Source organism: Puntigrus tetrazona, chromosome 16 (genome assembly GCF_018831695.1).
Source record: "Puntigrus tetrazona isolate hp1 chromosome 16, ASM1883169v1, whole genome shotgun sequence".
Lineage (NCBI taxonomy): Eukaryota > Metazoa > Chordata > Actinopteri > Cypriniformes > Cyprinidae > Puntigrus > Puntigrus tetrazona.
The window spans coordinates 13269929-13293237 of NC_056714.1; the positions used below are offsets into that span (position 1 = coordinate 13269929).

The 23309-nt window shown below is 38.4% G+C and overlaps 1 protein-coding gene across 2 annotated transcripts; it reads left to right on the plus strand.

Moving 5' to 3' along the window:
• Nucleotides 1-5803: 5803 nt before the first annotated feature.
• On the plus strand, nucleotides 5804-21236 carry si:dkeyp-69b9.3 (myocardin). Of its 2 annotated transcripts, none has more exons than XM_043261849.1 (15): nucleotides 5804-6115; nucleotides 7424-7576; nucleotides 12340-12396; nucleotides 12608-12663; nucleotides 13258-13324; nucleotides 13778-13903; nucleotides 15378-15556; nucleotides 15813-15956; nucleotides 16094-16398; nucleotides 17069-17207; nucleotides 17639-18076; nucleotides 18223-18336; nucleotides 18837-18974; nucleotides 19115-19169; nucleotides 19277-21236. In XM_043261849.1, the coding sequence occupies exons 2-15, from the start codon at nucleotides 7522-7524 to the stop codon at nucleotides 19699-19701; spliced, it is 2298 nt and encodes a 765-aa protein (XP_043117784.1). In that variant the 5' UTR covers nucleotides 5804-6115; nucleotides 7424-7521; the 3' UTR covers nucleotides 19702-21236. The 2 variants fall into 2 exon arrangements, with proteins under 2 accessions (XP_043117784.1, XP_043117785.1); XM_043261850.1 differs by having other exon boundaries at nucleotides 15816-15956.
• Nucleotides 21237-23309: the final 2073 nt, after the last annotated feature.

Sequence of the window (23309 nt, forward strand, 5' to 3'; positions counted from 1 at the left end):
GAGTTTGTTTTTGGATGAGGTAGGAGAATTTGTCTTGAAACCCTCCCAAACAACGTGTGGTGATGTAGGTGCTGTTTGACATTTATCAGGGTTTCTGACCCTGAGACTCAACTATTTTCTGTAATTCTCCAGCTGTGGGCCTTGGAGAGTCTAGCCACTCAAACTCTCCTCCACACCATGCATTAGGACAATATAAACACATCCTCTTCCAGGCAGTTTTGTAACATTTTATGTTGATCAGAAGTTCAAAATTATTACCTTGACGATGGAAATGGGAGTTTTCACTGCTCTAGGTCTTTTCTTGAAGTCACATCACTAATTTGTGAAGCTGAATGTTCTTTTGCTGTACTTCAAAATTATATTTAGTTGTTCTCATTGTGAATTTGGGCTTTGTTTCCCCTCGTATTTATATTTCTGTGACGCAGGAAGACATGGCTGGATAATTTCATGTTCATAATCACCCTGAAGTGAATGGGAATATACTTCAGAGATATTTTACTCATAAGAATTTGTAAAGGCCAATAATAGTGTCCAATGTGTATCTGAGAAAAAACGTTTTAAATTTATATTATCCAATGAGAGGTTGGATTTGTGTGTGTGTGTCAGACCATGGCCCATAAAAACAGTCAAAAGTAGCAATATATATATAGGTATGTATGTAGCAATGTTCATAAGTACATTGTATGGGCCAAAATGATCATTTGTCTTTCATGCCAAAAAGACTTTCATGCCAGAAAGGTTCCATAATGATATTTTGTACATTTCTTACAGTAAATATGTAAAAAAAAATTGGATTAGTAGTATGCATTGCTAGGAACTAGGAAATTTAACAACTTTTACAAATTTAGATTTTCTCAATATTTAGATTTCTCTATAGATTCCAGATTTTCAAATAGTTGTATCCCTGCCAAACGTTGTCCTATGTTAGCAAACCATACCTCAATAGAAACCTGGTTTTGTGGTCCAAGGTCACACATGTGTCTGTGTATATATACATATATGTGTGTGTATATATATATATATGTGTATATATATATATATATATATATATATATATATATATATATATATATATATATATATATATATATATATATATATATATATACACACACACAGTGAGAGTAAAAAGTATTTGATCCCTTGCTGATTTTGTTGGTTCGCCCACTAATAAAGACATGATCATTCTATACTTTTAATGGTAGATGTATTCTAACATGGAGAGTCAGAATATCAAAAAGAAAATCCAGAAAACAACTTTAAAGAATATATATTAATTGATTTGTATTTCATTGAGGTAAATAAGTATTTGATCCCCTAGTATGCATTAGGAGTTCTGGCTTTCACAGACCAGTTAGACACTCCCAATCAACTTGTTACCTGAATTGAAGACACCTGTTCTAACTGATGACCTGTGTGAAAGACACCTGTTCACAGAATCAGACAATCAGACAGATTCCAAACTCTCCAACATGGGTAAGACCAAAGAACTCTCTCAGGACCTCAGAGACAGCATTGTTGACCTGCACAAATCTGGAATGGACTACAAAAATATTAGCAAGATGCTTGGTATTAAAGTAACAACCATTGGTGCAATTGTGAGAAAATTTAAGAAGTATAACATGACCATCAATAGACCTCGGTCTGGTGCTCCACAGAAGATTTCACCTCGTGGGGTGGCAATGATCTCGTGGAGTTAGTGAATGACCTCAAGGCAGCTGGGACCACAGTCACCAGGAAAACAATTGGCAACACTTTGCGCCGCAATGGATTAAAATCCTGCAGTGCCCGAAAAGTACCCCTGCTTAAGAAGGCACATGTGAAGGCCCGCCTAAAGTATGCCAATGATCACCTCAAAGATGTAAAAAGTGATTGGGAGATGGTTCTGTGGTCAGACAAGACCAAAATTGAACTATTTGGCCTAAACTCTACTCGTCATGTGTGGAGGAAGACAAATGCTGCCTATGACCCCAGGAACACTGTGCCCACCGTCAAGCATGGAGGTGGAAGCATTATGTTTTGGGGGTGTTTCTCTGCCAAGGGCACAGGGCTACTTCACCGCATCAGTGGGAAGATGGATGGAGCCATGTACTGTGCAGTCCTGAGGGACAACCTCCACCCCTCTGCCAGGAAGTTGAAAATGGGCCGTGGTTGGGTCTTCCAACATGACAACGACCCGAAGCATACAGCAAAAGCAACAAAGGACTGGCTCAAGAAGAACCACATTAAGGTCATGGAGTGGCCCAGCCAATCTCCGGACCTCAATCCAATCGAAAATCTATGTAGGGAGCTGCAGGTCTGAGTTGCCAAGCGACAGCCCACCAACCATAATGATTTAGAGAGGATCTGCAAAGAAGAGTGGGCCAAAATTCCCCCTGAAATGTGTGCTAACCTTGTGGTTAACTACAACAAACGTCTGTCCGCTGTGCTTGCAAACAAAGGCTCTGCCACCAAGTATTAAGTGCTTTTGGCTAGAGGGATGAAATACTTATTTCCCTCAATGAAATACAAATCAATTTAAAATATTTTATTTTCTTTTTTAATTAAAATAAGTTATTTTCTGGATTTTCGTTTTGATATTCTGTCTACCATAGAATACATCTACCATTAAAAGTATAGAATGATCATGTCTTTATTAGTGGGCAAACCAACAAAATCAGCAAGGGCTCAAATACTTTTTACTCTCACTGTATATACACTGTATGATTTGTATACTCGATGTATGAATGTATACATTCAACTTTATGCTGTTGTACAATGAAATGCTCAATATTACTGGTTCATATATTAATGCTAATACAGTTTAAAAGTGTTTTTCTATGGGTTTGCTTTGCCTGCTTTAACCTTACAAGCTGTGCTAGACGGGGGTGTCTGTGTACGTCTGAGTGACAGCTCAGATGTGCTCAGAGGGTCGCTGTTCCATTTGGCAGCATCAAGGAGAGTGGCTCCCACAATCAAGCTGACAGCAGGTGTCTATAAGTGTTGAGTGTGAATGTGTGTGTTTGTGTGAGTGTGAGCGAGAAAGAGAAAAACTGTAAGAAATGTAAGAGACTTGCTCTTTTCTTTGAGACTATGTGCTTGTCACATTAATGGTTGGTACTTGCCATTATGTGCAAAATAATGAGTCTCAGTGTAAACCTGCAACAATAGAATGGATTTATGCAGATCATGCAGTATAAAGTGAAAGAAATTCCAGATAATACAATTTTGGACATAATGCAGGCGGTTTGTTGGCAAGAAGAGGCTTGCATTAGTGTGGCTATGAAATGCTTGGGGAAGGGCGTTTTTAATTATGCTGGACATGGATATAGTCTGAGATGTAAGATGAGTTTCTGAGGCATGATGTGTGAGGAGTTCTGCAGTTGAGTGTTAGCATAGCAGTGGCGAGAGAAGCTACATGATTGGATGAGCGGCCTGAACGACCTGCCACAGATGGAGATGATTAGCGGTTCAAGCACAGAGACTTCTGGAACTGTAGTGATTTGGGGGCTGAATGAGGAGTGTGTGAGGTTTTACATCTAGGAAAGCGTAATGTAGAACAGAACCTAGCATAGGATGCTGTTACTAATTTATGCCACCAGAGGGCAAGCTCACTCCAAGTTACGCATGGCCTCATCGACCTGAAGTCAATAAATTGAAACGTGTAGAGTAATTAGCCCTGCAACATTTAGAGCTGTCCATTTTCAGTACAGTGCTTCACAACTGATAGGCACAGCTCAGAAGTGGATCACACAATAGGTTGGCTTGATAAGTGCAATTCATAAAATGCAACTAACATAATTAATGTAAACAGTTAGCATGGTGCTAATGCTAATACAGCATTTGAGTCATTTAAAACAAATCCGATTCATCCAGTCATGTAAATAGTATTGCAGATTGTTAACACATTTAGAATATTTTTTTAAGCATACAAAATAACATTTGTACAATTCTGCTAATGTGTATTTGATGTCCATTGTTTATAAAAAAAGGGGTTTATTTTATTTATTGCCTTTATTAGGACAGAACAGTAATATAGAAAGGATGTAAAGTGGGAGAGTGAAAGGGGAGCAGGATCAGGAAAGGTTTGTGAGCCTGGACTCGGGATGCTATATGTGCTATATGTCTGCACTCTGCCCCACGTGGCTATTGGTGCTTTTGTAAAGTTTAATATGTATTCAGAGCAGATTAATGGAATCATTTTGTGATTATAGTTTTAACAGGATTAGCAATTTTAACCCATTTTCTGCACATGAATGTATATTGCCCAGAGAATGGCATGAGAGGAAATAGAGGTTCCCACTTTGTGTGCGCATATATTTGTTATTTTGACATTCTTCCTCGCACCTATCAAAGCCAATTGGACACATGGTGTCATTAAAATGTATAGAATGTGTTGTTTCAGTTAAGCTTCTCATGCTGTGACACAAAATGACACAAGCTAATTGAGGTGAGTAGGGAGGATGACAAGAGAGAGACAAAGATGGACAGTAACAGGTGATAATCACAGAGGGATTCCCGAAAGGGGGGCTCAACAGAAGCAAGGGTGATTACATCACTTTTCCCCCAATAGTACCTTATGGCATAAATTGCATGTGCGTCACGCACAAGAGGATACATTGTTTCAATGCTGTCATTCACAACCTTCATGCTCATAATGTCTCCTATTGTTATATACTTTTGCAAGGTTGAGACAATTCATATAGCTAATGCTGACTTTACCAGCTGCTCAGTGCTGCCATGATCAGAATCCGACTTCCCTTCCTTGTCTCTGTTCTGTCTATTTCCTGTATGTCTCAGCCATGTTGTTGTGCACTCGACTTCTAGCTCATGTTTTGGACTGTTTTGCCTTTTTTCCTCTCTCTTGTATCTCTCTTTCAGTCACTGGCTGACTCTGACCTGCTGATACAGCAGCACACACCAACCTGTCTGTCAAAGCCACCAAACAGGTGGTGCAGTAATGATCTCCCTTTCCCAACCCCCTCCTCTCCTCCCAGCCCCCTGACTCTTACTCATAGACAAATATATTTGCATGTTTGTGGATTTAAATTTAATTTATTGGCTACAGTTGGCATGTTTTGTATCACATGTATCTTTATAGATAAATATAGAGAACCTTTAGAGTACATTTTGAAAGTTCATTCAATTGTATCATTATTTACTCACTTTCATGTTGTTCCAACAGGGTTATTTTGAACAACATGATATTTTGAAGAACACTGGGATCCAAACAACACAGAGTTTTCGTTATATGAATTTTTGAATTAGCACATTTTTGTAAAAAGAAGGTTTAGAATGACATGAGAGTGAGTAAATGATGGAATTAAATGTTTTGGGTTAACTGTCCCTTTAAGACCTCATGTCTGCATCCCTACCATAAATTTAAATAAATTTTTTCCATAAATATATTGAAAATATTTAGTTCTGTGGTAATGCATTCCATCAATCACCATACATGCATCTCAAACACAATTCAAAAAGACTTCGCAATAAAAAAATAAGCAAAAATGTAAAATTTAAGGCAGTGAAATACAGTTCCTTTCTGCTCATTCCTTACCGACCCATAAGTGTTTTTATAGCTTTTGTACAGTGTATAACATGTCTCTGAAGGTCACTAGTTTTTGCAAACTTCTTTGGGTACCTGTGGGGGAAGGTCTGGCCTTGTCACCCCTGAGAGAGAAAGAGGAGATAGGGGACACCGCAAGTTACCCACCCAGTGGTGTCACCCCCCAATGAATTTATCAGCAAGTGTGTGTGTGTGTGTGTGTGTGTGTGTGTGAGAGGGTTATGAGGGGGCAGGGGGAGGGTGTCAGGGTGCTCTTTTGATAGCCCAACACAGTTGGCTCGACTCCTCGGTGTGGGGGTAGAGAGAGAGAGAGAACGAGGTGTACAGGGTGAATTCTGCGTGGAAGAAAAGAGGAAGAAACACAAGGCCCGTTTCTCCCTAGATTCACCTGTGGAAGGGAATGAACAAACAGGTGAAAAAGAAGACAAGGAACAACCCTGTCATAGAACGTTACTTCGGTAAAACGTGCATCAAGTTCTGCCCTCGTTCTCCACCTCAATCACAAGAATCTCTCTCTTTAATCTCTTTTCAACGCCACTCTGACAAAACTCGGGGGAGTACAGTCTGACTGTGAGTATTCATTTCCATTCATCCTATTGTGTTTATACATTTATCTGTGAATATATATGTTCTTTTGTGAAGGCATCTGGGTGCTTATGTCTGTAAAGACTCTGACACTAGAAGTTTTTGTGATCTTCATCTAAGGCCAATTTGTTGCTTCAGTACTTGTAGTCAGTGGGTGCAGTTCTGATTATCGTTGAAGAGAGATGTACAGTAAAAAAAAAAAAATGCTGAGATACTTGAAAGCCAGCTCTAGGGCACATAAATAAAACCAATTATTTCTGTAACTCAAGCCTCTGTACATGCACTCACTCTCATCTGCTCCAACAGGCCACTTTCTCCTTGGCTAGCTGAGCAAAAATCCCTCCCGCTGGAATAGTTTAAAAAGATAGTTCATCCAAAAATGAAAACTGTGTCATTATTTACTCACCCTCATGTCGTTTCAAACCTGTATGACTTACTTCTGTGGAACACAAAAAGTAAGAAAATATTTTTAATGTATTAAAAAGTCATTATTTCTTTCATTAAATGGTGTTTTTTAAGCTTTAAAGGAAAAGTAAGCCCAAAAATGAAACCCAATCATTTATTCACCGTCAGCTTTGCAATGCAAATAGATATTTATGGCCCTGCATTTTTTTCTAAATCCATTCCAACAAAATGTCTTAAAGCTCATAAATGAGAATGTAAAAGTTAAATCAGATGAAACAAAGTCTTGTGTGTATGGCATGACATGAGGAAGAATTTTCTTTTTTGGGTGAACTAACTCAACTTAGCTTCAAAAAAGGATTTGAAAGCTCTATAGAAGTGTTGCATATGAAAGCTTTGTTTGTGGAGCAGACTGAAACAGAGCATTATTCAATCCGCTGTTGGACTCTGATTCATGGACAACTCATTGTGAATCAATCTGGCTCAAAAGAATGATTTGTTTACAGATTTACACAGAATGCTATGGTGGACATTATTTTGTCAAAAATGTTCTTTTTTTTTTTACATAAACTGTAAAATCATATGGCTTCAGAAAGCTTGGAATGCAGTGTGCAAGGACCACTTGTATGGTGCTTCTGCTTCCAGTTTGAAGCTTGAAAGCTCTAGTCACTATTCCTTGCATATAGAAAGAACGAAATCTGTTGTGTTTTATTAAGCGATGCTGTTTACTGCCTCTTAGAATAGCATTAGCTTCTGATTCCTCCTGTTTCTGTCAGTCATGCACAGACTACACCAGTTGCTTGTGTTCCTGTGTTTTTTCCTCACTGTCTTGATGGCAGCTAGGATACGTTCAGGCCTGCCGTGACTCCCCTTTGCTTTCTTTCTCTTCAGGGAGAGGAAAGGGCATAAGAAATCATAAGTATCTGCCCTGCAGGAGGAAGACGTATCTTTAAAGCCCCCACCCCTTCTTCCCCTGCTGTCTCTCCATTATGACCTTGCTGGCGTCTGAGAGGTCACTGCTCATCCGCAATAAGTTTCGCTCAGGTAAGAACAAAGGAAGGATCACAAGGCTGTATTCAAGCTGGGTTTGAAAGCCCACATGCGTAGCTGTCTGTCTGCTCTGGTTGGTGATGTGAGTTCTGATGATGCTCCTAGTGGCTGTTTTGATGATGGAGTTTGAAAATCCATGCAGCGATGGAAACCTAGGTGAATGTAGCTGGTCTTACTGAGAAGCTTGCATGAGATGAGGGTGGGCTTGCTTGAATATCGATAATAAAGCTGAACTATAGAAAATGCAGCTCTATTAAAAAGTGGGGAGTAACACATTACAAATAAGTACAAAAAAGGAATGCATTACTTTTACATTTGCAAGAAAAATCTCAGTTACTTTTTCAAATGAGTAATGCAGGTTTCTATGATTTCCAAATTAGACACAGACACATCTCCTGTTCCCGTTTTGAGAGTACTTCAGAGTTGCAAAGGCTGAGACACTTTCATCAGGCTGAGGCTTATTAATTTCACTTTTTATGTGAAAAGGCCTGCACAGTTGCCAAAAATATAACCTTTAGATTTTTGGTATTAAACATGAGCAAGCCAAGTTTAGGTGACAAAAGGCAAAATTAATGCACTATTTTGCAATTAAATATTTTTTTTATAGGGGTGTGAGATATATATCATCTGAGATAATATCGTATTTGTTGTTTTAGTTATGTGCGATTTGAAATTGTTGAGTGTTTGAGTATTTGCATGATTCAGTCTAATGAAATTTGCCTTTAAATTGATCACAAATTCAAGACATATGGGCAGAAAATGTATATTTTTATACCACTTCAAATAGCCTAACCTAGTAATTTCACACGAATAGTGCAGTTTTTTCTCTAAAAATGACCAAGAGGTCAATTTTACAACAGTTCAATAAACAAAAAGTAATTAAGAGACTTACATTTTATTATTATATTTTTATACATTATATTTGCTGTTTTTGCTCTACTTTGACATAATATATTTACAAACACAACCACAGCATTATTTTGTGTCTCTGAGTAACATGACAGTGTTTTGTTTCTGAATGAATTGTAAATGAATAAGGTTAACTATGATGAACTTACTAGGAAATATTAATTTCTATCAGTGTGAACTGACAACCACACAAAACTGGTCTTGGTGAAATAACATCTGCTATGCTGTTGGTACCAAGACATGCAACTGTAAATACATCCAAAACAAACAGCTGTGAACATGTAAGAAATACTGCTGCTGCACATACAGTATAACATGAATAACCCCTATAGCATACATGATCACCCCGTAGCAGATCTATACAGGAGGAGCTGGGGAAGGGTATCTAATGTTTACTGTTACTGCTACAGCGAACACTAGCCAAGTATTTTAAAGGGGTCCTATTATGCTGCTTTACAAAGTCTTGATTTCATTTTTGGGGTGTACTATAACATGCTCTCATGCTTGTTGGTTCTAAAAATTAATTATTTTTCACATGATTTACATTATCACTTTAGCTTTCTCCCCATGCTGGCACAGATGGCTTGATTATTTCCGGATTTAATGAAGGCTTGTCTTCTGAAAAACTAAATGTGTTGTGATTGGTTAGCTCTCCCTGTGCGTTGTAATTGGTGAACAGAAAGGCAGAATGACTAAAATCTGTTGGAGTGGTACAGATAAAGGTTTTCCTGGTCACAGCTGTACAAAATGCACACCCAAAAATGAGCACTACATACTGAATAAAATTTAAAAAGTGAAAAAAAACATAATATTAATATTAAGCAGCGAGCTCATTGGCTTCCGATAAAGGAGAGAACCAATCAGCTTTGAAATGTGATGATGTCAGTGTGTCGTAATGAGTTAGATCTATCAGACTGCCCCATCTAGAGTTTCATGCCAAAACTTTATGTTTTACCTGATTTTTTTTGCTTTCAAGAAATAATTTGGTTTCTCCCATTTTTTGTATAACAGTATACTCACTGCAGTTATATGAATTTCAGCTAATTATCTTTGGAATTTAAAAGAGTTCTCAAATAAATGTTGAATTGCCGATATGAATATGATTTGAATCTCCAAATTTTGCCAGCCAACCCATCTTCTTGAGGTTCCACAATCTCTCGTACTTTCCCATATTGTACAAATGTGGCCAGCAGTACAGTTCTCCCTGAAGGACATGTGGACAGTGGACAGATTGTCTTTGTTGGTTCCCATCTGTGGTTGGAATCCCTTCAAAAGCGCTGCCCTCTCTTCTTGGGTTCCCTATAAACATCCTGCTGGCAAGATTCTCAGACAAATGTCCAGCAGCACTCTTTGGTAATGACAAGACTCTGCCATCAAAAATGCATTGAATTGACACTTTTTAAACAGTTTAGTCAATATTTAAAAAATGGGAATGTAATTTTTAAAAGAAAGATCACATCCATGGACAGCAAGGAAAATGTAATGCAATCAAAACCTTGTTCTGCGCTGGTACTGACCCTTAAATCAGCTGTGACCTTGGATAGGTTGTGTTGTAAAAAATGGCTGACTGTCTGACAAATACACGGTGTAAACAAAGAGTAAATCAATAAAACAGAATTTGGCAAACAATAAAGTTTTTAAGGTTTCTAACAAAATCGAAGAATAATTTATTTCATACGGGCTTTAAATGAGTCTTTATGCCATAATAATTCATTAACTTAAACAAAAGTGAAGTAATTTGTAATCTTTTTTTTATAGTGTGAGAATGAACATGGGGTAATTTACCAAATATGTTTAAAGAAAATCATAGTAGTAAACAATATATATACAAAAAAGATATCTACTGAAATCTTACCCTGTGTTGTTTTCATTTCTAAACTTATAATTTTACATTTTATTTGATTGTTTGTACCTTCTTTAATATCACACTTAAAATGTTCCTACAAATCTGAAAGATATTGCTGTCCTGAGAAATAACCCTAGTCTCTGTAACACCATTATTGCAGATTATAGTTTTTTTTAATCTTTCAGTATTAAATGAAAAACCTAATTGTAACACGATAAAAACCCCACAGATACTATTCAGGTTGTGAATCCAAAAGGCGAGCTGTAAAAAATGAATAGTCAAAAACAAGACGTCAGTGATAATGTAAAACAAATACATAAATTAGAAAAAGGGTACAAAACCATATCCAAGTGTCTGGATGTCTCGGGGGGACACTTTTGGCTCAATTAGCAGGAAGTGGAGGCTTCATCACACCACCCAGACTCTGCCTAGAAAAGGTCAACCTCTAAACTTTCTGCACAAACAAGAAGCCTACAATCACTTTGAAAGAGTTCAGTAGCTGAGAAAGGAGTAAAATCACACCAGTCAACCTCAACAGGAAGGCTGCTTAATGCAGAGAAATACTGCAAAAGGAACAGCTGGACGATGCCAGGACTTAAACGAGGATGCTAGGCTAGTACATACTTACCCCAAATTACACACAAATGACTCACTTCTCAAAATGCTTCCATCAAATTGCAAGTTAATGGTTTGAGTGAAAAGTTGGACTTTAGAATGTTTTGGTGTTTGCTTTGTTCTTTTGCTTTTATCAACAATATAGTGTAAATACCTGATGATCATAAACTTCAAAATAATTTGAGAATGATCGAAGAGCATTTTGAGCTGTGGAAGAACATCTGACCATCTGCACAAAGCAGTTCACATAATCAGAGTTGCAATATGCACATTATTTCTTAGCAATTGTACACAATATTTTTTCGTGGTTGTACAACTAAATTTGGTTCGTATTTGGCATATGTTGAACATTTTTCCAGATTATACAGCGAATTTAGAAAACGTGAACATTTTTGGATATTTCTGGGAATTTGTATGACACATCATGAGGGAAGTGACACGAGCTATGGTAGCAATAAAAAGTGTCAAACGTTGTCCAGAATAATTCTGTCTAGAACAGCAAGGGGTATAGGAAATGCAAGAATAATTTAATTAAAATATTTAAATATACATTAGGTTGTTTGTAATATGCATTCATTTTTAGCCATTTTTAATAGTGATATAATGTGGTACAGTATATAGTATATATCATAAAACTTGAACTATCATTATGCGTCTATGCCATTATGTTATCAGAGCACACCCGCCATTGTCATTACTATAAGTTGCCGTGACACTCAGTGAATTTTTAATCCTAGTATTCTAACCTGATTTGGCTTGATGCCACTCAGCATGTCATTCTTTTCCAGAGTAAAGTAAAATCAGGAAGAATTTACTTAGCACGACTGACAGCGAGAGAGGGAGTAAAAGACTGTGAGAGAGAGAGAGAGAGAGAGAGAGAGAGCAGGACAGCTGGATGGGGGATGGGAAGGTGACAGAAATAGACATTCAGAAGGATAAATAGTTACCCCCCTTCCTCTCACGTCCACTCTCAGATCTCAAAACTCAGCACAGAGGTGCATCATGGGACAAGTCACCATACCTCATGACTCCTCCCACCTCTGACCTAGCTGTAATTCACCTGCTGGTTCAAGCATGTGTTTGTTTGTGAAGAAGCGTAGAACTTCTCTTGTGCCACACACAGTGTTGTAAGTTTGCAGTGCCTAATTCATATCTAGGCCTAACTCATTTATGATTCGATTTATGATCGTCCAAGTGGTGCAATTTACTTGTAATATACTGGGCTTACAGTCATAAATTAAGCTATATGATTCACAGAGAAAATCTGCACTTTCCTTAAGGTGGGAAACTCATGCTTTTCTGCAGTACAAAGACTGTGTATTTGTTTTTAAAAAGTATTGTAAATTTTGTTTTTGTTGCATAATAACACGTATGCCGTATATTTCAGTTCTGCAGTTGAGAATACAGAACCGCAGACAGCAGAATGAACTTAATGCAGAGTCTGGTGAGTCTTTGTGTGTGTTTATTCTAAATGTGCTTAGCCACAGGAAGTCTATGAAATTTCCCTTTATGGGGCAGGAAAATCATATTATATTTGATTCACGCTTTTCAAACCAGCTGGATTGCTCTCCTTATGCATTTCAACTCTACATATTAGCTTTATAACAGCTTGTCTCCTGCTTTTTGTTTATTCTCCCATTCTCCTTCCTTTATAGGTACAAAGGGCTCCGTCCCTGATAAAGTTGGGGAGAAAGAAGCCAGCAGTGGTTTGGTGAGCCATTATTTATCTGTGTCTGTGGAGAAATAGTAAAATATAGTTAGAGTTAGCAGCAACGAAAAGAATAAATGTCTCCTTGAAACAGCTAATTAATTTGAGGGAGAAGTTCTAAAACGAACTCCGGTTGGATCTGATATCATCCTCGCTTGACACACTCCAGTAACAGTGTGTGTGTGTCTTTGGTTTATGTGAAAATAGACTGACGTGAAACAGGGTGCCGGTGTAGATAAGCAAACTACTCACCGATGCCAAAACAGTCTGATAACTGACACGAGTTGGTCTTCAACCTCTTTAGCATAATTTAATGTTTGTAATTACATGTCTAGTTACTGTCACAAACTATTAGTATTAGCTGTGAAACACTGTTAGCACAGTTAATTATGTTTAGTAAGACTGTAAACAGCAGCTGGTTCAAGATAATTACCATCAGGAGGGAAAATGCAGTCTTACAGGAGAATGCAATCCAATTGTTTTTTTAAAGCAGCGTCACCTTTGTGCTATCTTTCAGTAACTGCTGAAGAAATAAAGGTTTGCTGTATTTGTTGACATTTGCTGATGTTGATTTGTCTGGGCTGTTTCTCAATGCAGCGTCAGACTGAAGATGGTGCCACTCAGAAGTCTCCCCCTAGTGGTCTGACTGCTCAAACTGCACCAGGTGATGCATCATCCATGGCCATTGAGAGTTTGTCAATAGTTTCTGACCTTCAGTCATAAAAGAATATCCCAATACCAGTACTGAACAGAGCTGTAACCTTAAAGCTGGAAAGAGCGGTTTGTCCATTATAGCCATTCACACATCCATCAGTCCCCATTCATCAAACAGCTCTTTGTGTTTTGCAAGTCATTCAGCTGAAGGTCCTTCAGCACTTATGCACTTATTATCGTTAGCTTTCTGAATGTCTGAATTGGATTACCCCGACAACAAATTCTTTTGTAAAAAATCGTTCATATCTGCCTTTAAAATATTCCTCCTCTTCTCCTCTTTTATTGTAAAGCAGAGCAATTGATCTGCCATTCACGTTCCCTATCTCTCACTATTCATTTTGTTCTCTCTCTGATTCTCGTTTCTTGTTCTCACTTTCTCTTTTCGTATGTCTCTCACTCACAGACAGGAGTTATAGCGGAGCTCACAGGCAAAAGAAGGCCCGTCTGGCTGAGGATCTGAGTGAGAAAATCCAGAGTCAGCCTGGACCACTTGAACTCTTGCAGAGGCATATTCTGCCTCTGGAGAACAGTGAGTCCTTGAAAATAACTGAAAACGATGCCTACCAAACTCAGCATAAACTCAAGCTAAATATTTTCTATACTTAGACGATCACACACACACACACACACACACACTTGCACAGACAAACAAACTCTTACAGTTTTATACCATATTAATTTATACATTTTTTATTCATTTATACATAGCGTTATATAAATTATTTTAATTGTAACATTGTTAATATGCTTTTTAAAGACAGGAAACTAAATAACATTAGAAGAATTTACACAGTTATTGGATTCAGTAATTTGTGTCACAGTGACATTTGAATATGTTCATATACAGCAAAGACATCAGACAGAGATACAAGAGATACATAAGAGATACAAAAGAAAAAACTGCTCAAAGAAAAGGCTGAGTTAGAAGGTTAACTAGTTAGCGATATGCTAAGCTTGTGTGCTAAGTGTTTAGTTTGTAAACATAAGCTAATTAAAATAAAAAAATATATATATATTTCACAATTTATAGATTTGTGTTATGTCATAAGACGTTGCTATTTGGTTAAATTTTGGTTGAAACGTCAGGTGAACAAAATTAAACGTAAATTCAATGACTAATGTCAATATTAAATTAATGTCCAATACAGACAACAGCTGACGTTGATATTCATTGTTTTTAGGTTGTGTAACCAAAATCCAATGTTAAGTCAATGCCAATGCCAAATCATATGCAGACGTCGCCCCGATATTCATTTTTTTAACCGAAACGCAACATCTATTCAACATGATGTCCAACATCAATCTGATGTTCTGTAGATGTCCGGGGCCTGGTGGGACAGTTCAAATGGCACACATCATAAAGCTATTTTGTAGGACTTCTATAATCATGCAGTCAATTTTTTTATTCCTATAGGCAGACTTGATTAAAGACTCTAAAACTCTTCATAATATTGTCCTAGATCAGAACTAGTCAATTCAGAAGATTCTAAATAATATTAAAATGAATCTTAATGCATGTTATTCAAAGCTATTACCTGAGTTTAAGTTATTTTTCTACTTTGCTACCTTAATTTACCTAGTGCATTAAAGCTATAGTTTACCTTGAAATGAAAATTGTGTCACTAATTATTGCCCTCATGTCATTCCAAACCTGTAAGGTCTTTGTTCATCTTTAACTTTTTGTGTGCAAAGAAAACAAAAATAATGACTTTATTCAACGATTTCTTCTCTTCTTTGGAACAATGTTAGGGTGAGTAATTAATGACACAATTACAATTTTTGGGTGAACTACCCTAAATATTATGTTATTAATATTCGTTGGAGCTGATAGCCTTGTCCCCTCTCTTCCTCCCATTTTGCTTAGGAACTTATTAATGAATAATTCTCACAAGGTATCAGTGTGTCAACAAAAAGTTTATTACAGTTGCACATTTCCACAGGAGCTTACTTATGCAGAGAATATTTGAGAAAAGCTAACCATTTCTTATTTTGCTTTGCTGCAGCTGCTTCATTGCCATCAGATGTCTTTGAAGATGACAACTCCTCCTCTGCCTCTGCATCTCCTGAGCAACTCGGGATGAACCAGTCTCCTGGCTTATCATCATCACCTGGGCAAGGAGGTGACCAATCGCTGAGTAATGTGTCATCTGTTGCTACGCCCATCAGCCCAAACAGTGTACAGGTATAAAAGGCATAAAACACCTACACAATAATAGACTAAATCAATTGACTATGTACTTTTTGCCTTGTATAATTTTCTTTTGTTCAATAAGATTAGTGAGCAATTCTGTGAACAATTTCTACCAGTACTGGGTCTACCAATGATTGGGATTGGGTTAATAGTGGTGCAGTGGTGTAAAGTTACATTGTAACTTTACATTCAGGTTAAACATTTGGAAATAGTTGATTTTCACTACTATCAACTCATCTCTTCAAAGCAGTGTAGATTGGCATTGCTCCCGGCAACCGAGGGCATCAGCCAACCAATGACCATGACAGTAACGGGGTCAAACTCCATATCGACAACTGGGAGACCCAAAGGGATGTACATGCCCTCCCAGACACCACCACTGCTGCCAAAGGTATGCACACACAGAGATATGAATAAATGATTTAATGAACTCCTCGCCCCATTTCATTCCTCATTATTTCTCTCATCCACTTTTTCAATCATTTTTCTAAATTATATTTCTCCCATTCTCTCTTTGTATGCTTCAAGACAGCACAGCCTTCAGCTCCACCTTCTCATTCCATTCTGGGTGGGTCCTTAACTTCATCCCGCCCACCGCGGCCACGAAAACCTCGCGATTCAAAACCTAAAATGAGGAAGTTGAAATATCATCAGTACATTCCCCCAGATCAAAGGACTGGGACTGGAAGTGGAGCCGGAAGTGCTTCACAAAAAAATAATAGCGGTCAGGCTCCTCCCACTGATTCCTCTTACTCCCACCTCTTGCAACAACAGCAGGTGTTCTTACAACTACAGATTCTTAATCAGCAACAACAGCTCCCTGTGACAAACAGGTAACCTTCAAACAAAGCACTAATTAAGTTACCATGATTTGTATAACTAAGTTTGGGTTCACATGTACGATTTCATACATTAAGGTTGATTAAGGTTTTCATACATTGTCACAGTGACTTCTTCTTAATGGCACACTGTGCAACATCTTTCTTTTATGTCACATTGTAAGGGGTATCCTTCTTAGTGGATCCCTCAGGTAGACGAGAGTGTGCACCCCTGACAGCTGGTGCCCTACTCAGGCTGTATACTCCTTGTATAGGGCACACATGGTACTGTATATGATAAAAACTGCAGCCAAGAGCACTTTTGACAGTTTAACAGCAGTCACAACTTTTCCATTACACCATTACACATCACTTTTCACTAAAATATTACACCAACATTGTTAATGGCTTCACACACTAAAATCTGAAGATCATACAGGTCGTTCCAACCCCAACAACCTCACATTGAAACACATGCCTTTCTACTGCTAGTAGATGCATAGCAGATGAGATGTAGACCAACATGGATGACACTTTTTCCAAGACAGCAAAATTATGGTTGTATAAATCGTACAGTGCAAACCTGGCTTTAGAGATGCTCTGTGATCCGAATAGTAAAAAATACTTAAAAGTAGTGTTATCCCAAAAGACTAATTGATATACTCATTATACATCCAAATAATAGTGAGAATCATCTGAAGATTTCTGGAACTACGCCTCAAAGTTCCCCTCAATCTGGAACACCATCAACAAACCCCTCCACTCCTGATACAAGTCCCATCCACCAGGCAGAGTTACTGCCTTTAAACCTTGATGACTTAACGGTAAGAATTTCATCAAGATGATTCACTCTAAATCAGGGGTGTCCAATTCTATCCAGGTATATATATGCTCAAGTAGGCTACATCTGAAAGCTTATGCAACCTACTTGTTGCTTTAGCTGCCCTATCAGGCATTGACTTCGCAGGGAGCTTTTGCACATGAAAATACCTCCTGAAGGCATTGCAGTAGACAAGATTTCATAATAAATTTTATTCAGATGTGCCTTCAGATGTGCTCAGGCACAACTGTATTCCTGAACACCTTGATTACCTAGTTCAAGTGTGTTTGATTAGGGTTAGATCTTAACTCTGCAGGACAGTGGTGTTCCAGGAGTAGGTTCGGACACCCCTGCTTAAGATAATCTGGTTTTCATAAACTATTTGCTGGTAAAATAATTGTACAGATAATGTAATTTATTTCTTCACCTTCTCAGGTGTCAGTTCTTCGGCAGCAGTTGCGGAAACGTGGACTCCCAGTTTCTGGCACTAAGCCTGCACTATTAGAGAGACTTCGTCCTTTCCAGATGCCTCGTCCCCCATTAACACCTGCGCCACTTTGCCAGCTAGGGGCCATGCTAGAGCCTTCCCACCCTGCTAGCCTCAACCGAACCCCAACGAGCTTAGACACCTCCGTCAACCCCGCACCAATTTACATCAGCCCTTCGGGTTTAGCAGAGCAAAGCCTAGGTAGTGATAGTTACCTCACTTCTCCTTCATCTGCTGGCTCCAGCCCCACCTTACATAGATCCTCCCCTCCAATACCTTCCGGTTCTACGTGGAGGCCAGGCCAGGCAGTAGATGAACTTAGTGTGGAGCTGGAAATGAGAGAGAGGATGAGGAGCAGACCAAGAGAAGGAGCAAAGGACACTCAGGTGTGTTTGAATACTTTACTACTGAATTATTTGGAATTTGTAGCATTTCATAACATCTTTTACCCCTTTATTTGTGGTAGATCTTTTGAGTTACAACTATGTTTATTATTTAACATAATATTTCATTCCTCCATTGTTTTCTTCAGCTGTGTGAAAGTTCCCTTCATCCATTCCTGCAACAGGAGACGGGATGCACCAGAGGGAAACCAGACACAGGTGGACAAGAACTGCTCTTTACATACTGCGCTGGTGATGGAAAGGTTTGTGCTTTGAGTATTCAGTAAGACAAAATGTTGACATATTACTGCATTATTTAAATGCATCGTGCTGTATCTAGGTATCTTATTGTTCAAGAAACGATGGTTGATATTAGGCCACCCTGTTGAAAAAGAAAACCTTAATATGCTGGTTGGGTATGTTTTGAGGCATGGTTTGCACTGATTTAAGCTGTTACTTTTAGCACAATTTTTTTTAAAAGGTCACTCAGCTCTTGAGCCCGCAGTGGAAACACAGACCGAGTTGGGCCATATCGTTCTGAGCCGCACCAAGCGAGTCATACCACCCAGTGGAAAAAAGCCATTAGTTGGTCATAAGCTGGTTTCAGCTTATCATTTGCTGGTCTTAGGCTGGTTCTAAGCAACTAGCTTCTGCTCAGGACCAGCTCATAACCAGAAGCCATGCTTCAAAACATACCTCACCAGAATATAACTGTTTCACATTATACTAGAAAGTAATTCCTTGTATTAATTGCTAATATTAGGTGAACTGCTGCCAGCTTTGTGATGTGATTGGTCAAGACTATGATTTGCCCATGCAAATCACTGCCAGTCCAGCACAAGCATCACCGACTGTCCGGAGTCTAGAAGAGGAACTACAGGAGGCCATTCAAAGAGTGCAGGTGAGCGTTTTTGAGTTTGTGTGCTGTCTGCTGTCTGACAATTACATATGTTATGCAGTTATTGATGTATTGACTGCTGTTAATCAACAATGAGCACTGAGTGTTCGACTTCCTGTCCACCCTTTCTTTCACCATGTAAGATGGACCCTAGTCAATCCATAGATGACATTCTGGATGAGACTATTGGTTGTTCAGGTGAGTGAAGCTGTTAGGACCAAGGAAGCAAATGCTTTGTTTACTAATGGTGTTTAACATTTCAAACACTGTGAATTCATCAATAAAATCATGTCTTTATCTTTTAGATAACTCTTCACTGATCACAGATGTCCAGTCAGCCACCACCGTCCTTTCAGGCTCCTCCCCTGCCCCACTGCCTGACCAATCACAGTCCACCAAGCGCCAAAAAGACGACAACTTCCTGTCCTCTCCTTTGTGCTCTTCGCTTCTTTTAGAGCTTCCTCCCTCACCTAACAACGATCCATCCCTCACTTCAACCCCAGCTCCTCTTCCTCCTCCCCCCATCTGCACCACTCCACCATCCAGCTCACTGTCCAGGAAAAGAAGGTCAGAGGTTCCTGCTTTTGACCCTGCTGATTGGCTGGAGTCTTTGACCTCTGGCCTTCAACCGCTCACGCCTCCCGCCGCCCCATTTCTAGAGAGCGATTTTGGCCTTGACTCAGACCTGAACGTCAACAGAGTCCTCGACCTCATGGTGGAGCAATGGTGAGGAAGGGGACGTAGTGTGTGTCTGTATGTGCGTATGGGTAATTGGATGCATGATTGGAAATTAACCACCTTTCAAATCGTGTACCCTCGAGAGAAGACCCCCTCATCCTTTCATTCGTTCCTCTGTTTTTGCATCCATTCATCTCTGTCAACTGATGTGACCAAACAGATCTGACTGGTGTTGACTGCTAACCTCTACTCCACGCAATGTCGAGAGAAAGAGGGAAATGAAAAAAGAGATATGCTTTGGTAACTCGTACAGAAAGATCCACAAAGAGCATGTGCACATACGCCACACTTTCACTTGTATTTTTATAAAAGCTTAAAAAGTGAAAAAAGAATATATTATACAAAAAAGCGGGCTTCCCCATTGATTTGCCTCTTGCTTCAGCGCCAGACAAACTGTCGGCATGTGGCAAGTGTGTAGAGCAGCGGGAGCTTCAAACAATCTGTGTGTATTTGCAGGGAAGTGTATGCACTCCCTGTATGTGTGAGCACGCTTCTCTTGGCTGCTTTATCTGCGTGTGTGTGTTTGTGTTGGCGCATACACGCTTGCCAGCATGTTCTGTATCTACAATTTCAATGCACCATAAATGAGGTGCCTAAAGCATCCAAATGCACTTGTTTCTGTTTATACCGCTGTACATTTTTCCATTTAGTATCAAGTTATGTTATGCTTTATCTGGACTAGTGCATCATGGGACTGATGTTCACCCAAAAGCATTGGCCCAACAACAGATCCTCTGGAGATTTCTGGGCAGAATAACTCATGCTACCTTTAGGCACCAATATAGTACAAAATAATGTTGGTCTGAGGCCAGGATGCACCTTCAGCGGGATTGAAACCACAAATTAGGTTGGGACCTCAGGAGAAAATGTGTTTTAAAAAAGCCTAACGTAATTAAATCAGAAAATCTAAAGGCTTTTGAGCTGATTGATCAGCCTACCCAGAAAACACTGTGTGAAGTTAAAGAAGTCGTCTTTCAACCACTACTCTTTAAATTTTCTAAATGGGACCCATATAACATCGTCTACCATTGTTGTTTACAGACATTTGACCTTTCGACTGGCCATTGCTTTTATGCATTTCTCTGGACAACGCAGTACATTACTTAGTGCAATATGCTTCCAAGAAAGGGCACAGGAAAACAACACATTTAAATGTCCAAACAAAATGAAACATTAACTCTTTATTCTGTCCCAGTCTTATATGTGAAAGTGTATGTGTAAAAAGGACAGTGTGTTTGATAATCAAATATATTGCCCTGAGTTCAGTATGCATACGTGTGCTGGAGAATCACAGCATTTGTGTAGCTGGACTTTGTTCTCAAATGAGTTTTTTTTTAAATGTAACCCTACAAATCACAACAATTGTTTCTAAGCCACATGACCAACTAACCAACCCCAGAAACAAACATATTAAGTATTTGATCTGATATATTTATTGAGTAATTTATTACAACTCTGTCAACTATCCATGTACAAGTCATATAGTAAACTTAAAATAGTATAATTAAAGTCTTAATTGATTTCCCACATGTGTCTGTTTCATTGTTTGTATATATTTTTTAGACGCTAACGTATAAATGTTAGACGCTAACATTAGACGCTTTTTAAAAGCATTTTACCCCAAATTATGTCATTAGTAGTAGTTCCATGTAGTTCCAAACCTGCAAGAACTTTGGTCACCTTTGGGACACAAATTACTTTTTAATATTTTTGATGAAATCAGGCAGTTCCAAAAATAAAAAGTAGCATAAATATCTAGGCCTTACACATTTGAAACAACATGAGGGTGAGTAACTAATGTTTAACTAAACTTTCCCTTTAAGATATCTGAAGAACATTTTAACAGACATTCTATTAAATGTCTTATTATTAAATATCGTAAATTTAGTATATCCTTTTATGAAATTACTCTAAGCAGTCATGGTGATCACTAAGCTTTCATTTTATTTTCAACGTCCCTTAGGCTGCCTCTGTGAATCATTTCACTGCCCATAATGTTCCTGTAGTGTGGTGTCAGCAATAAAGCCCTATTATGCGCTTTCAGTCTAGCCGCCTTTGCTCGTGCTAGAAATGGGCTGAGCCTCTGTGAAGTTCATTTAATTTCCAACATTTCAAGTCTACATTTGTTGAAAGTTAGAACCTAGCAGGAGCTTGATTGCTTTTCTGTCTAGATCATGGTTAGTGTTAAACTACACTGTAAATCATCTGAGCAGAGACGGCTTTTGAAGATGATGTTTGGTAAAAATGAAACATACATCAGGCAACCCTTTTGAAAAACCCTTCACACAGATTTGAAACACACTTCACACCAATCATATTAATTCACACCAACTGATTAACTATTCAGTGATCCTAATAAATACGCTTTTCACAACCATGCATTATTCATGTGTGTTACCTTTTGCAAAGCTGAATTTCAGCTTCTCTGTGCTTTAATTACTTGAATGTGTTAATTAGATCGCTCAGAATGTTTGACACGGAGTGTGAGCTTACTAACACAACGTGACAAATTCAATATACAACTTGATCAAAGAAAATATGTCAAATTGTTGAAGGCTTATAAGAAGCACTGACGTATAATATTATGATTTATATAAGAATATGTGTCTTCTTTTGGAAGGATTCAATATGCATTAGTTTGCAGCATATTGATTTTTTTAAATATAGTTTTATATATTATTACACAGCTTTCTGGAATACTTGAATTTGTTTGGTCAATCGTAGCATTGCGGTGTCAGATTTTTCTGTATAATACTATATAATATAATAACTGGATATGATACCTGTACCTGAAATAATAATGCAATATTAATTATGGGATAAACAGGATTTCTCAAATGATATCCATTTAGCTGTTTAACTGTCCAGTGGTGAAAATAGAGTAAATAGCTTTAGTCTTTAAACTCTTGGTAGATTTATTTTTGTTATTCTTTTGTGACAGACTATTTTCTTTAGCATAATCAGATCATTTTAAATCAAGTCATGATCTCATATTCATTGCTAGTAGCAATAATGGGCATTAAACTTTAAAAAGCACTGATACTCATGTCTGATGTGTGTGTCTGTAATAGTGACTTTACAAATGAGTGCTAAAAGAAAAGGCTTTCTTCAAATTTCACAGCATGGAAACACCTCTTGCAATTACCAACAAATTCATGCTGACATACTCTGAAAGTAGGCTGAAAAGTAGGAGCTTCAGAAAGATGAAAGGTTCTTAAACACGTGAACTGTGCAAAACGAAGATAACCATCAAACAAGCAGCCTAATCCAACATAAATCAAGCATGCATTCATCCGTCTCCATACTGAAGACCTCGCTCGAACCAATCCAGCGATTTAACGCTCTGCTCACGTGAACGGTATGTAATGAGTTTCCGAATAATGACTTCTGCTGTCACGGATAACCAGCTTTCTTCCTTGGTGCTGAGTTTTACTCACGCTTCATGGAAATTAACCGCTAAAAGGGACATTTCATGTGTAAAGCAGTCAAGTAGAGTTGAGGTGGGGTCTGTGTGCGTGTTTTGTATCTTCGTTCTTACTTCGCGTGGACCCTCCGGGACCCGCCGTGGGTGATTAGATCACTGGAAGAAGGTCAGGTTAG

Bases quoted from the DNA above. Each gene is read 5' to 3' on its own strand.
- si:dkeyp-69b9.3 (XM_043261849.1), top strand. From the start codon at position 7,522: ATGACCTTGCTGGCGTCTGAGAGGTCACTGCTCATCCGCAATAAGTTT. The intron at 12,664-13,257 runs GTGAGCCATTAT...TTCTCAATGCAG, and splicing joins AAGAAGCCAGCAGTGGTTTG to CGTCAGACTGAAGATGGTGC. The intron at 18,077-18,222 runs GTGTGTTTGAAT...TGTTTTCTTCAG, and splicing joins AAGGAGCAAAGGACACTCAG to CTGTGTGAAAGTTCCCTTCA.